This window comes from Solea solea, chromosome 11 (genome assembly GCF_958295425.1).
Source record: "Solea solea chromosome 11, fSolSol10.1, whole genome shotgun sequence".
Classification (NCBI taxonomy): domain Eukaryota; kingdom Metazoa; phylum Chordata; class Actinopteri; order Pleuronectiformes; family Soleidae; genus Solea; species Solea solea.
Window position 1 is genome coordinate 9,763,782 of NC_081144.1, and position 14,502 is coordinate 9,778,283.

At 41.0% G+C, this 14,502-nt stretch overlaps 2 protein-coding genes across 3 annotated transcripts; one reads left to right on the top strand and one right to left on the bottom strand.

Moving 5' to 3' along the window:
* The first annotated feature begins 2,252 nt into the window (after positions 1-2,252).
* On the top strand, positions 2,253-5,125 carry LOC131469234 (tubulin alpha chain-like). The gene is made up of 4 exons (XM_058644193.1): positions 2,253-2,390; positions 3,424-3,646; positions 3,765-3,913; positions 4,025-5,125. The coding sequence occupies exons 1-4, from the start codon at positions 2,388-2,390 to the stop codon at positions 5,003-5,005; spliced, it is 1,356 nt and encodes a 451-aa protein (XP_058500176.1). The 5' UTR covers positions 2,253-2,387; the 3' UTR covers positions 5,006-5,125.
* Positions 5,126-5,438: 313 nt separating this feature from the next.
* Positions 5,439-11,888, bottom strand: pmelb (premelanosome protein b). Of its 2 annotated transcripts, none has more exons than XM_058644191.1 (12): positions 11,800-11,888; positions 10,474-10,569; positions 10,190-10,336; positions 9,956-10,084; positions 9,393-9,554; positions 8,752-9,069; positions 7,800-7,940; positions 7,250-7,372; positions 7,057-7,159; positions 6,751-6,956; positions 6,566-6,656; positions 5,439-5,789 (listed from the first exon to the last, which is right to left on the bottom strand). In XM_058644191.1, exons 1-12 carry the CDS (start codon positions 11,861-11,863, stop codon positions 5,627-5,629), a joined length of 1,743 nt encoding a protein of 580 aa, XP_058500174.1. In that variant the 5' UTR covers positions 11,864-11,888; the 3' UTR covers positions 5,439-5,626. The 2 variants fall into 2 exon arrangements, with proteins under 2 accessions (XP_058500174.1, XP_058500173.1); XM_058644190.1 differs by having other exon boundaries at positions 7,800-8,027.
* Positions 11,889-14,502: the final 2,614 nt, after the last annotated feature.

Genomic DNA, 14,502 nt, shown 5'->3' on the forward strand with positions numbered 1-14,502 from the left:
ATTGAGTTTATTTCCAGTATTCTGTTTTTACTTAGATAAACGAGGTCCAAGTGTCCATTCATAGATGAGAGATGTGTCGGACCCAGTGAGGCTCCGACGCCCAACCCCCAGTCTGGTACCCAAGATTTAACGGTTGCTATGAGAACTGATACAGGCACAGCCTAGTATTGAAAAATCTCAGCTAATGGGATTCACCATCTTTGTGGGAGGATGTGAATCATCTAACCCAAGCATATCCCAAAATCCTTCACCCTGATGCCATGTGTGCTGATGTGTAAATGATGATTAGTGGCCTCTGTGACACAGGTTGCACGACACTGATGGCAGTTGTAGTGAAATAGAAGCAGAAATAGAGCAGTAATGTATAGGGTTGTGCATACACAGCTCTGTGGGGGTGTGTCTCAAACAATTATCTGTTCCTGTGCTAAATTATAGCCCTGCAAACTAACAGATACCTCGGTTGCAAACAACAAAGGAAACTATGACAACAGCTGAGCTAGGGGCAGAAATGATGTGTCTGTTTTTTGTGAATATTTTAGCTTATCAATGATTAGGCAAAGTGGACACTCTAAACTGACCATAGGTGTGAGTCTGGATGGTTGTTTGTGGGCTGGCGACCTTTCCAGGGTGTACCCCACCTTTCACCCTATGTCAGCTGGGACTGGCACCAGCGACCCCCTGTCACCCTCATGTGCAGGATAAAGCGGTCAAAGGTGGATGGATGGAATTTGAAAATGGTCTACCACAGCCTCTGTCTTTTATGACATGGTGTCAGTTAAGTGAACTGCACCTGCATTAAAACAGTCAACACAGAGTTTCTGCTGTGACAGACGGAAATACCTTTCAAGGTATATCATACTCTCTCTTTGCAGGATGGAGTGCAGTCACTTTTAAGCCATGAGGACCATTCACCCATCTATGTAGTATTCTCATCCTGCCTCTCCTCCTGGGGAGCAGCTGCTCAGACCCTCCCTGCCTCACAGCTGCTGGGGAGGAGGAGAGGGAGGAGGAGAGGGAGGCGGGACTCTGCAGAATGTTCTCTTTAGAAGTCCTGGCTGGGGTCCATGGCTGCTTCCTGTGCTTCTCTTTCTTACCCTACAGTTCATACTGAGCACAGCAACGACAGAGAGCCTGCTTGTACATCATACATCCTCACTCCCATGCTGAATAATGAATGATTATTCCCACATTAAGTGTTTGACTCATTCTGCAGTGAGTAATGGTGTGGAACTACAGTATGCAGTACTACCTATATCAGAAACACTATTGGAAAGCCTAAAATGACTGTCATGCTGTGCAGGATTTTGTCATGTTGTAAAAGCAGCACCCAAACAGCAGACACCTTAGTTTGTGCACATGTTTCCACATTTTTCTGTCACTTAGAAGAAGGCAGAATCCAGGGAGGCACACCCTGGCTCCAGTGCAGCTGAACAACAGAAGCACAGAGAGAGAGAGAGAGATGGGGGAAGAGGGAGATGTAACCACGTGATCGCACCACTGAATGACATCATTGCAGAGAATCTAGGACAAAGAGGGAGGGGAGCTGGCATGGGTAGACACCATGGCAAGCCCTTAGCAACATGGCCACCTGGCTGCTCAAGTGAGATGGAAGCATCTTGTGCGACAGAAGCATTCAGCCATTTTGTGTCATCTACATGGCAGCGACTGAACCAAGTCACTGTTTTTTGTTTTTTTACAAAGAATTTGCAACACTGAAAAACAGTTTTTCTGGTTTTCTGTTGATTGGTAAAAACAAAATGTGTATGCATAATTAATTAGCCTTTTTTTCTAAAAGTGCCCCTTTATTCAATCAGAATGTCCTCAAACATATGTGTTTTTAAAAAAGTAATGAATTTATAGATTAAAATCCCACCCAATTTAAATCACTATAGTGTTAATAGAATTTGCCACATTTTTATAACATTATAAAAAAAAAAACTCAATATATAGGGCTGTGTTTTTATTGATTTGTGGGCTGACATATTTGAATAATACATATTCATCTGCACTGCAAGCATAATAAATAAGATTTTTCATAAAATGTATGCTTCGAATAATTAATTAAAAGAAGGCATTTTGTTTTAATGTGAACATATTATTAAAGCCACATCTTTTTTTTATGATGTTATTTATGTAAATATAAAATATATAAAATATATATATCCTCTCTTCTCCCCCCTCGCTCTGAAGCTAATGGGCTAATCCACTTCCCCTTTGTGTATAAATATGGTAGCTCCGCCCTCTGTTCAGCAGTTGTTGCATCGACCTCATTGGGTTCTACACGCAACCCAAACCTTTGCGTTTATTATTAAAGCCTTTCTTTTCCCCCCACATTTCCTTTACTCTCCTCTCGGTCTTTTCGTCTTCTCTCAAACTCAAAAGGAAACATGGTGAGTGGTTTTATCTTCTCTGCGAATGTAGTGAAGTAGACATGGAAAGCGACTGCTGTCACGGCGTCCCCGCGATATAATCCTGTCTGATTTAATAAAACAGGCTAATTTCCGCGTAGAAATATCACAAATTATCACAGCAACGTTACTTTAAGACGTGCTAAAAAAAAAAATAAAAAAAAAAGACGTGTCTGTGACACAGTGGCATGACGTGATTGTCATTGTGTTGAGATGAGAACAACACACTGAACTCTTTCCATTCAGGGTTTTTGGGACAATCCTGACGGCGAAAGGGGTTTTTCGTCAATTAAACAACACATTTACTCGTGTTATTATTTTAAATTTGTCTAATTTAATGTATGAAACCTGTGCTAAAAAGGCAAAAATCGGTCATTTTGTCAGACTGGGATGAAGGGAGGGGCAGTGTGGGCGCGGACGGACGCGGACAGTGGATTGTGGTTATTATTTATAATTTGCATTAGATAATATATATTTTTTTACTTTATTCCTTTTAGTATAACGACAAAAATGAACCGAATTTAATGTTTCGGTTCAAGCTTGACATATATTATTAAGGGATCAATTAAATAAACGCGTTGTTTTGTCTTCATGTAATCCAAATTGATCATTTTATTGTTTATTATTATTATTATTATTATTATTACTTAAAAACAACTAATGTTTACTTAAATTATTATCCACACATGCACTCATGCAAGTGGAATATTCCAGACTAACGTGTGCGCATTGGCTTGTACCACATAAAAGGGGGGGTTTGGTTTGGAGTAAAAAAAGACAGTAGGAAAGATGAGAGGAGGCTGTGCCTGTGTGGGGGCTGCTGCCAGAACGTTGTCCCCTGAGGATTGTGGTGCAGGGAGGCTCCTCCTGCTGCACTCTTGATGCATTTGTGCTAAAAAGGAAAAATTATTAAATGGCATCTCTCTCTCATATATACATTTTCCCATATACAAATGCATTTAAAAAAATGTATATCAACATGGAGGGATGACCATTTGTTTCCTCTTTTCCACAGCGTGAGTGTATCTCCATACATGTCGGTCAGGCTGGTGTGCAGATCGGCAATGCCTGCTGGGAGCTTTACTGCCTGGAACATGGGATCCAGCCTGATGGACAGATGCCCAGTGACAAAACTCTTGGAGGGGGAGACGATTCCTTCAACACCTTCTTCAGTGAGACTGGAGCTGGAAAGCATGTCCCCAGAGCTGTTTTTGTCGACCTGGAGCCCACTGTCATCGGTTAGAGTAATTACCTTCTATAAATCAGTTTTAGATCTTTTTCTTTTTCTTTTTTTTTTTTTTTTTTAATATGGAAAATAAGCATGGCATTTCATTAAAAATGTATTGTCTCTTTTAGATGAGGTGCGCACTGGGACCTACCGCCAGCTGTTCCACCCTGAGCAGCTGATCACTGGGAAGGAAGATGCTGCCAACAACTATGCACGTGGACATTACACTATTGGCAAGGAGACCATTGACCTGGTGCTGGACAGGATCCGCAAACTGGTAGGTAAATTGATATGACAATGAGTTAATATTTCTTAATTTTACCCAAAATGTTAGACCAAATCATATTGAATCCCATATTTTAATCACTGTCTCCCTCTCTGTCCTCAGGCTGACCAGTGCACTGGTCTGCAGGGCTTCCTGGTTTTCCACAGCTTTGGAGGTGGCACCGGCTCTGGCTTCACCTCCCTGCTGATGGAGCGTCTGTCTGTCGATTATGGCAAGAAGTCCAAGCTCGAGTTCTCCATCTACCCAGCTCCCCAGGTGTCCACTGCAGTGGTGGAGCCCTACAACTCCATCCTGACCACCCACACCACCCTGGAGCACTCTGACTGTGCGTTCATGGTGGATAATGAGGCCATCTATGATATCTGCCGCAGGAACCTCGACATCGAGCGTCCTACATACACCAACCTGAACAGGCTAATCAGTCAGATTGTGTCCTCCATCACTGCCTCCCTCCGTTTCGATGGGGCCCTCAATGTTGATCTGACCGAGTTCCAGACCAATCTGGTGCCATATCCCCGTATCCACTTCCCTCTGGCCACCTACGCCCCTGTCATCTCTGCTGAGAAGGCGTACCATGAGCAGCTCTCGGTGTCTGAGATCACAAACGCCTGCTTCGAACCAGCCAATCAGATGGTGAAATGTGACCCTCGTCATGGCAAGTACATGGCCTGCTGCCTGCTGTTCCGCGGTGATGTGGTGCCCAAAGATGTCAATGCTGCCATCGCCACCATCAAGACCAAGCGCTCCATCCAGTTTGTGGACTGGTGTCCCACTGGTTTCAAGGTCGGCATCAACTACCAGCCACCCACTGTGGTTCCTGGTGGAGACCTGGCCAAGGTCCAGAGAGCTGTGTGCATGCTGAGCAACACCACTGCCATCGCTGAGGCCTGGGCTCGGCTCGACCACAAGTTTGACCTGATGTATGCCAAGCGCGCCTTTGTTCACTGGTATGTAGGTGAGGGTATGGAGGAAGGAGAGTTCTCTGAGGCCAGAGAGGACATGGCAGCGCTCGAGAAAGATTATGAGGAGGTGGGAGTCGACTCCATTGAGGGTGAGGGAGAGGAGGAAGGAGAAGAATACTAAAGGGGTGCATGTGAGGAGTTTCCAAATAGAAATTGTGCCGTATTGTTTGACAATTTGGCTGCTGAAATATTCCTGGAAAATGATACATTTGACTGAATAAAAGTTCTGTGGCATGTGAAAGTCGTGTTGTCTTTTTAATTCAAACTAAATATTGTCTCTGTTATGAAACAATATTCTTACTGTATGTTTCTTCAAATTTAGGTTTCTGGCATTCACACAGGATCTACATTACAAACTGTATTTGATATGGTTATACCATGAGGATCCAACCTAAACCTATATTTTGACATTCAGGAAAAGCGACTGCTCATGATTGAGAGAGGAAAGAGTCATCTTGTTAGTCAACTTTCTAAAAACATGGAAAATCAAATGTTTTATATCTCAAGCAGCTCAGTCATATTGATGCAGCAGTACATGACATTTAAACTCAGTGTTGCACAATTTGAAGCTCTTTATTACAACTCACAAAAATTGAACTTTGCAATATGTCAAAGGTATCATTCCAAATTTAATAGAAAACATGTATTTTATAAAAGTATAAAAAGGCATCCCAGGTGTCTGTAACCTGCAAATCCGATGCTGCTTGGTGTTTTATTGTGTTTGTGTGAGGCCAGCGACGGTTCACACCGGCTTGTCCTGCAGCAGAGGGCCAATGTCGACAGCTTCTCGTCTCTTCAGGAGGTTGCAGAGGACGGATGGCGCAGAGCAGCGCTGATCCCCGTTGACCTGCTGACCTCCTGACACGAGCAGGTCCTCCTTCAGAGGTCGGTAGGACTTGAAACGCCTGGTGAGTGAAGCACAAAATACAGACAAGTGAAAAAAGGTGAACGCTGCATGATTATGTGAAAGGTGTTTGTGGTTATAAACCTCCAGAGAGTTTATCTAATGATTCTTCAGCTTTGTAGAGCGTTATAGTGAGTTTCAGCTCATTGATTATTATGTCCACACCACAGCTTCAGCATTCAGGTTCTTGCTCACTGGTCTTGTAGCTGCAGAACACAGCTGTTTTCAGCAAGAACTAAGATTTAACACTACCTGCTCAGTCAGCAACAAACTGTAGATAAGCATTAGAGAGCAGCTGGTAAAATGTCAGAGTGTCTCTTAAAGGTCCACCCTCAACATTTAGGAGGGTTTAATGGCTGAAATGTTGAACTGTATAATCGTTTGGGGATAAAAAAAATCATTTTGTTTTCGTAGCCTTTGAAAAAGCCTTATATGTACTTTAGACAAAGGCTTTGTTTTATGGAAACCACCATCTTGGGACACTAGTTTCTGCATCAGACCAAAACGGGGAAACCTCCCATCAGCCTTCTCTTTTGAAGCCATCAAAGAATGGAACAAGATTCTTATCTGTTTTATAACTCTGGATATTTAGATAATTGTTTGCTGTTGTCTTTTTACTGTTAGGTTTTGTATTTTCCCCATATACAAATGCATTTAGCAGAAAGAAGAGGAAGTTCAATGTTGTGTTTCCCCTTTTACAGTAACTTCAAGCTTGAATAACAGATGGGATGTTACACAGAAACAAAGAATATAATATCTTTGATCTCAAAAACATACTTGTAGGTATATGCCACTATTCCTATGACTAGAACAAGAGCCAGGAAACCCAGCAACAGGGCAATGGCGCCAGAGGAGGAAACACCAGGACCTGAAACATAGATTAAAGTTTTCACTCAGTGTGCAGGACAAAGGCAGAGATATTTTTTTTATCAAAACAAGCAACCAGAGGTTATGTGGCGTACTTATCCCAATGTTGAATTTGGAACTGGTGACGGCTAAACTGACATCATTGGACATGGACACGTTGATGCAGTAGACACCAGAGTAGTTGAAGAAGTGACGCAGCACCAGCTGACACTCCTGTGACGGCTCCACCGTGTTGCACACTGTGTGAATTGGTTTCAAGCAGTCTGCATCCAGAATCACACTGCACACTTCCCTGGGAAAGCTGCGGAAAAATGTGAAGATGATATGGCGGTTGAAAAAATATACAATCAACTACTTTGTGAGTTTCATGAAAATGTAGAGTATATAACAGGTGAATTCACCTTCCCTGGCAGGTAACGGTGATATCCACAACCTTTTTGCCCATTTTCGATGTTGCCGTGACAGCATTGTCCACTTTTGTGATCTCTACTGTTCTGATGCCCTCTGAAAATAACACAATAAAACAAGGGTCGCGCAGTTAAGGATGGACACTGACATGTTTCACTTTGATAGAACTAATGAAAGGAAACTCACCAAACACTTCAATGCCAGTGCAGAAGGAGCCATAACGATAAATCACACAATCGCCATCGGCATCGCTTTTAGCAGCTCCCACCACTGTAGCTTGGCTTGTTAGGGTCACTGTTTGCTTTGCACCTGGCGATGACAAACAGCCACAGGAAATTAACACTACATTATATAATTCATATGTTACATTTTCATTATAATTGACAAGGTGAGTAAGGAGAGTCCAGCTGCTTCATTATATTACAAACTAAATTCAATTTTGAATCCTCCTCCCCACACCCAGTCATTTTCATACGCTGATACACTTGGGTTGACACTGGCATTCAACATGCAAATGAGAATTCAAAACATAAAGCCCAATCGTGAAATTCAAGCTCTGCTTGTCGTACATCCTGAAAGATTTACATCATATTTACATTTCAGGAAATGGGCTGATGCTCTTCTTATCTAGTTAAGCCAGTCATCTGGTGTGAGTCCATTATTTTTCACTTTAACAGGACACATTGTGAGACCACCAGTGAGCCTACATACAGATGTGGACTAAAACAAAGCTTGCCTGCTGTGAGCCCAGTCCCTGCATCAGTGTCCACTGGTGTGTCATGGTTAATGGTGGAGGGAGTCTTGGCCACTGTGGGTGTTTCCTGCACAGGTTGGCTGGCGGAGGCCGTGGAGGCCTCATCTTCAGTGTTGTATTCCTCTGTGTCAGAGGACGCCATATTGACATTCAGACTAGTTGACTTGGTGGAAACCAGTAGAGAGAGAGCAGACAGTGCTGACACTTTCCCTGTGTGCAGAGGGGTGAGTCAGTTACATTATTCATTTAATACAATGGGTATATGTATAATAGGTGCCATACACACATGCACTATATTATCATTTAATCAAACATTATAACATGATAATAACTAACTCATTATCACGATCCACATTTAATGTAACTTGTAGATTCAGCAGATCGTTCTAACACATACACATACACAGACACAGACAAACAATCAAAGCAACAAAAACATCCTTGTACGTGATGTTTGGAAAACGCCTCCAAAATAAGTGTATTTAATGGCGTTTGCCATTTCACATATGCTGAGTTCTCACATTGCGTCACTCAGACATTTTACAAACCTTTGACAAAGTATGGAAAATGTGACATAAGTGTTCTCCTTCACAACCCCCAAGGTTGGGAAGATCTAACCTGACTTGACCTGACCTGAAGGCAAGAGATTTCACCAGTGGAAGCACATTTAAACTTTATTTATTCCACAAAAAAGGGCAAACGTTGGTTGAGTTCCATTTAGCTGCCTGACTTTCAGGGTGCATGCTGGTTCACTGCCACACTGTCCTGACAGTGCAGAAGTAATGTTTTAGCTAGTGTTGGTCTGTCTGTGAGCAGCACAACTGAAAATGTTAAGAACAGACTTTAAAAGTGTTTTCCAGGGATATAGGTTGAGCATGAGTGGCTATTTTGCTGTTTTTTGCTCAAAACTACACCTTTCACTTGTACTGTTTACCTGGATGTGGACCAGGAGTCTGGGTCGTGGGATCAACTGGCGGATTGCAGGTCTTATCCGGGATGACTGCCTGGATCACCACCCGAGGCTTGAATGAGCCAGAGGTGATGTAGGTGTGAGTGACGGTCAGCTCTCTGGATATGAGCGCGCCACTTTCGTCTCCGAAGTCCCAGTTGAAGGTGACGTCCGCATCACTGAGGTACTGGCTGGGGTCATGGAGGGTGACGGTGAAGGTTATTGCTCTGTTCTGGATGAAACGCAGGTCTCCTGCCACTATGTCATCGATTTGTTCCAAGGCGACAGCGAAAGGGATTTGATCTGAGGAGATAGGAAAATAAGGCAGATAAGATTTTTACTTCCTTTTGTGCAACTCCACATCCTTCATTTTAGCTGCGCCTCATGAGAGTGAATATACTGTATACTGTAGCCATGATGCTGTATGCTTCTGTTTTATACTGCCTGCATTTTACAGTCAAGGTTGTGTCATCTTGAGGAGTTGATGGTATTATGAAGATGTGTTAAGAAGGGATCCATAGAAAATATTAATAATCCTGGGGAACGTTTTGTTTTTTTCATCAAGTAAAACACATTGTACCGCCTCCCTCCCCACCACAACAATATTCACACAGTCCCTGACTGACCAGTGATGGAGAACTGAGTGGAGGCATATCCCAGAGGGATGAACCTCTCTTTGCTGCGGTAGTGGTAGATGACGATGTCCATGGTATAGGAGCCCAACGGGATGTCGTCTGTACCAATGGTCAGAGAGGAGGAGGGTCCGTCTGCCACCTGCCAGTACTGACCTGTATAATGAGCGTCCAGAGACACAGATGAGGTACAGTACACTGCTGACTCTTCATCACTGCAAACATCTACAGTATACGTGATTCCAGCTCCAGGTCAGGAGCTTGAATGCGTGGGACGTCTCACATGAAAGCATTTATCAAACAAATGGATAAACAGTACCTTACATTATCATTATGTATATTTCTTTGTTTCTTAACATCCTGTTAATAAAACATATGCATGCAGAGCAAATGAAGTGAAGTGGCATATAAACTGATCATGTGACAGGATTTATATTATAATCCTGTTTGTAGGTCACTTTTCAGGTCACATCATGTGTTGGAAGAAACTCTCTGACCCTCAGAAAGGACGTCTGAAGTTTAGATGAATTTTAATGAGAGTCGACGGCTCCGCTCACCCCAGGTCTTCCAGACAAACACGAAACCTGGCTTCTGGTCCTTTGCAAACGGGGTCCCATCAGGAAAAACAGCCTCCCAGTCTGTGTTCTGTGTTGGGTAAACTGGCCGGGACTCATAGTATTTTGTTCCTGTGGCAGGAAGAGTAGTGTTAGTCTATCTATCTATCTATCTATCTATGAGGACTTTAAACTGACTGTCTGACAGTGTCCCATTGTCTGTCTATAGTGTTTTACCGTTGGCAAATGAGTCTTCAGCCCAAACAACTTCTCCATCAGGCTGCACTTTCTGATTGTGTGGGAACTCCAGGTCGATGGTGAAGGTGACTTTGGCTCCGGTCAGAGTTGGAGAATCATTTGCTACACTGACGGTCACTCGTCCACCTGCAAGAGGTGACAGATAAACACCCTGTGCATATCTCCACTTAAAACATTGATTACATTCATTCATTCTGACATCCTGGTGATCCAGCGGGACGGCCATGAAATCACACTCTTTTATTTGAACATACAGTAGGTACCTTTCCAGGAGTCTCTGTATCGTGGGTCTGCATCTTTCCAAACTGGGTACATCTTGGTGTTCCATGACGGATAGCGAGTGAAACGGTTTTTAGGCTCTGAAGTATGAAAACAGAAAATGGATACAGCTCAAAAAGCACTCTTTTTTTCTTTTCCTTTTTATTTGTTTTTTACAATGTTTGAACCCAAAATGTAAACATTCTTAAATTGTCTTAAATTGTTGCCTATGCAGTTATAGCAACATTTTATTTTCACTGATCTAAGGAAAGGCAAAGGTGAGCGGAGTTGTCCAAATGATTACAAAATTTATTTCAAATCCCTCCAATCCTACTCATGTGATGCTCAGCTGAGTGTGTGTGTGTGTGTGTGTGTGTGTGTGTGTGTGTGTCTGTGTGTCTGTGGGTGTGTGCGTGTACATTTGTGTGATTAAAATATAATGTTTTTAACACATGTCCAAAGGCTGAGTGTGCACTAATGTCTCTTGTTTTTTATTGTTGTTTGTACTGTTTGTGAAATGTTGTATTAAATATGAAATGATTGAGACATATAGCTGCACTTTGATCCATAAAGGTCAAATTCCGTGTCATTTACATTCATGCATGACTGAGTAAAGAGGTCATGAGAAAAAAACATGAAAGTGGGTCTGAAACTTGACTGTAAAACCTGCACACGAGTGTCTCTGATGGACATGCTGTAATCCACTGAGTCTTTTTTATAATTCAACTTTGATTTAACCAGGAATGTCCCATTTAGATTTCCCTACATTTTCAAACAGACACAAAATAGAAAACAAAATTATGTTTAATTATCTGTTTAAAAATGCTTCATGAGAACAATCATTGTTGACTACTTTCTGCATAATGCAGACACAACAATATGGACAGATACATTATATTACGTTGTTAAAATCCCTTGCAGAGATGTAACAATATAAATTTACTATAAAGTGACAATATTTTGTTGTAAAATAATAATTTAAGATACATGAAATCTTATGGCTGTAGGTACAGTAGTGTAAAATCACTGCAAAATATAAAATGCATCTTCTACTTGAATGCATCACTTTTAATAATCCAGTAATATTAACTTTTAATGGAAATGGTTATATTGCAGCATTACCGATTTATAAATAAATATAGTATGATAAATAGCACTGTTGGACTGATTATGCTATTTAAGAATGATGTTAAGTTTGCTGTGCATCATCTCATTTGGCTTATCTCTAAAACTACATTCATGAGAGTTGAGACACTTTCAATTCAACAATTTAGTGTCTATTTTGTTTTATTACGCCCTCCAGTTGATATTCAGTTTAAACGTGCACTTACTTGCCACAGTGTGTGAAGTCACTGCCAGCAGCAGCAGCAGCAGCAGAACAGCAGGGGTCCACATTGTCAGAACGTCTCCTCTGAGTGAAAAATCCCCCGTTAGTGAGCAAAGAGCAAAGAAAGAGCTGCTTTATAAACGCTCTGAGGTTCGACTTCACGTGGTGTATTAGCAGATGAAATGCATCCCTTCCCCCCCTTTCACAGAAAATATAGGGCAACCTGGAATGAATATGTATTTACAGTAAAGGCACGTCTTAAAGATTAGAGTTGTTCATACAGTAAAGCAACAGATAATCAGGTCAGAAATGCGGGGGGGGGGGGGGGGGACATTAAATAAGCACTTTTGCTGGGCAACAGACGTGTGTATAAACTAAATAAGATATATTGATTTTAAATAATAACACTGATAGCTACCGTATGATTATATCATATATCAGTGATGGCATGTAACTGTAAAATAAGTCATGTTATTATTTTATGCTAATTTATACCTACATTCAAATTTAGGTAATAAGAGGTCATTTAAATGTTACAGCTGTTTTACTGATTGGGGTGACGGTGGCTCAGTGGTAGAGCAAGTCATCTTTCAACTGTTGCAACGAAGGTTGTGGGTTTGATTCTTGGCTCCACTAGGAAAGATACTGAACCCCAAGGTTGTGCTGGTAGTGTGTGAATAGGTATGGAAGATGCACATGAAAGGGTGAGTGAATGGGTATGAATGGATAAATGGAACAACTGTAGTGTAAAGCAGCTTTGAGTGGTCATGAAAACTTGAAAAGTGCTTTGTAAAACACACAATTTAACTATGATTGCTTATAGAAGAAATACCGAACATAAAAAATCTTAAAGATTTAAAATTACGATGCATTCTTATAGGGTAAATTATCCAACAGCACTTTAAGTAATTCAACATGCTGTTCACACACTAATGCATTGCTGTCATTGAATTATTATACAATATAATATATATAATAGTGTAATAGTCATATTTTATTTTATTATAATATAGTAATTTAAAACTGTGGTCAGTCTGATCATACTTCCATAACTCCACTTGCATGTAACTACATTGTTTGAATATTTTCACATTGTTTTACTTGCTTATGTTACAAGAAACATCCAATAAAATAATATAAATGTGGGGACGAATAAATAATGAATCAGATTGTTTAAATTATCCTGAGACACAATTGTATTTAGACCATGAAGATTCCAGTATCCTTTTTCTTTATCGGTCCAAAGGCCACAGAGCATGTGCTTTCAGATGGAGTATGAACGGTCACCGAAATCTCTGCTGATCCATTTCAGACTGCCTCTTAAATGATTCCTAATCATGTGAGGATTTACTCTGACCTCTGTGTCGCTACTCCGGATAGTCTGGCATTTAATCCTCATTGTGGAAAATTCAACATGTTTATTATCTTCAAAAGCGCTTTCAAATTTCTTTTAATGAAAAAATATTTGAAAATTGAAGTTGAACGGAGAATTGTTGCGCTGCAACAATAGCTCACACATTCTGCTCTGAGCGACTGTGTGCTTGGAAGAAAAAAAAATGGGAGGAATGCAATATGCAACGAGGATTATTGAGGCTCTTGTGACTCCCTAAATTCATCCGGCTTTGTCGTCCTGTCCACAGAATATGCCAAACTGTGACACTGTTTAAACCTCTTTTTTTTTAAACAATGTCAGCATTCACAGCAAAATCAGGCTCAGACCTGTTTCACCTGCTGCTGCTGCTGCTGTGTTGAACCTGATTAACTCTCCTCACCTTCATCTCTAACATATGTATATGAAATCAATGCGTTAGGTTGTATGAGCAGAGGATTGTTGTTGTTTTGAGGGAGTAAATAAGTTTGAAACAGCAATCTGACGTTTCTGAAGGCGTTATTATCAGATGCATGTTACAAGTCTGATTTTAGTCAGACTAAAACAATATTTAGTTTTTTTCAATGTCATGTAAAAATGTTAGTCTGACTGAAATCGAGCTAATCTAAATTGGACTAACATACCTGAATAATGAGATTCATAGTCCACTTACTCCTGCATGTATATGCTTAGTCAGACTAGAGTTGGACTTGGCTTTCTGTTCATGCACCAAAATGTCTTTCCCGGTTTTGACCCGGAAGTAGAAGGAGACGTTTTTCATAATTATTTGTTTTTAGAACTGTTTTGCTCTGTTTTAATTCAGTTACCTCTGTTTCTACTTTATCCAATCTCAACCACTCTTGTATTAAAAAAATTAAGCTTTTTCAGCACATTTATGCTCACTTTTTTCTGTAAATGTTTTGAAATATTTAACGTTTTCCCCCTGAAAAATGAATGAATGCATGTCCCACTTTCATCTGTCTGTCATCTCTATTGTGGTAAGGGACTCCTGCCTTTGATTTGTGTAACGTGTTTTGCACATGGATCAATGTGTATTCAGCATTCCCAATTGCATTTTCCCCCGTTTATTTTGCAATGGGGACATTAGGGGTGGGAATCACGGGATACGGTACGCAATACATGGTCCACGATACCAGTAATATCACGGTACAGCGATTTTAATCAATATATTGCAAGACAATCATATAGCGATACATCACAATATCTCTCTAACTGAAAGTTAAAAGTGCAGGATTCCTCTATTTACTCACAACAATGTGGATGGGCCATCTCTTAACATAGCTTTCTCCGCCATTATCCCACTGTGAACTCCCTCTT

Coding starts and splice junctions, on each gene's coding strand:
- pmelb (XM_058644190.1), bottom strand. CDS start 11,863: ATGTGGACCCCTGCTGTTCTGCTGCTGCTGCTGCTGCTGGCAGTGACT. Junction 10,337..10,473: donor ATACAGAGACTCCTGGAAAG/GTACCTACTGTA, acceptor CACCTCTTGCAG/GTGGACGAGTGACCGTCAGT. Junction 7,160..7,249: donor CACTGGCATTGAAGTGTTTG/GTGAGTTTCCTT, acceptor TGTTATTTTCAG/AGGGCATCAGAACAGTAGAG.
- LOC131469234 (XM_058644193.1), top strand. Junction 3,647..3,764: donor CCTGGAGCCCACTGTCATCG/GTTAGAGTAATT, acceptor TGTCTCTTTTAG/ATGAGGTGCGCACTGGGACC. Junction 3,914..4,024: donor TGGACAGGATCCGCAAACTG/GTAGGTAAATTG, acceptor CTCTGTCCTCAG/GCTGACCAGTGCACTGGTCT.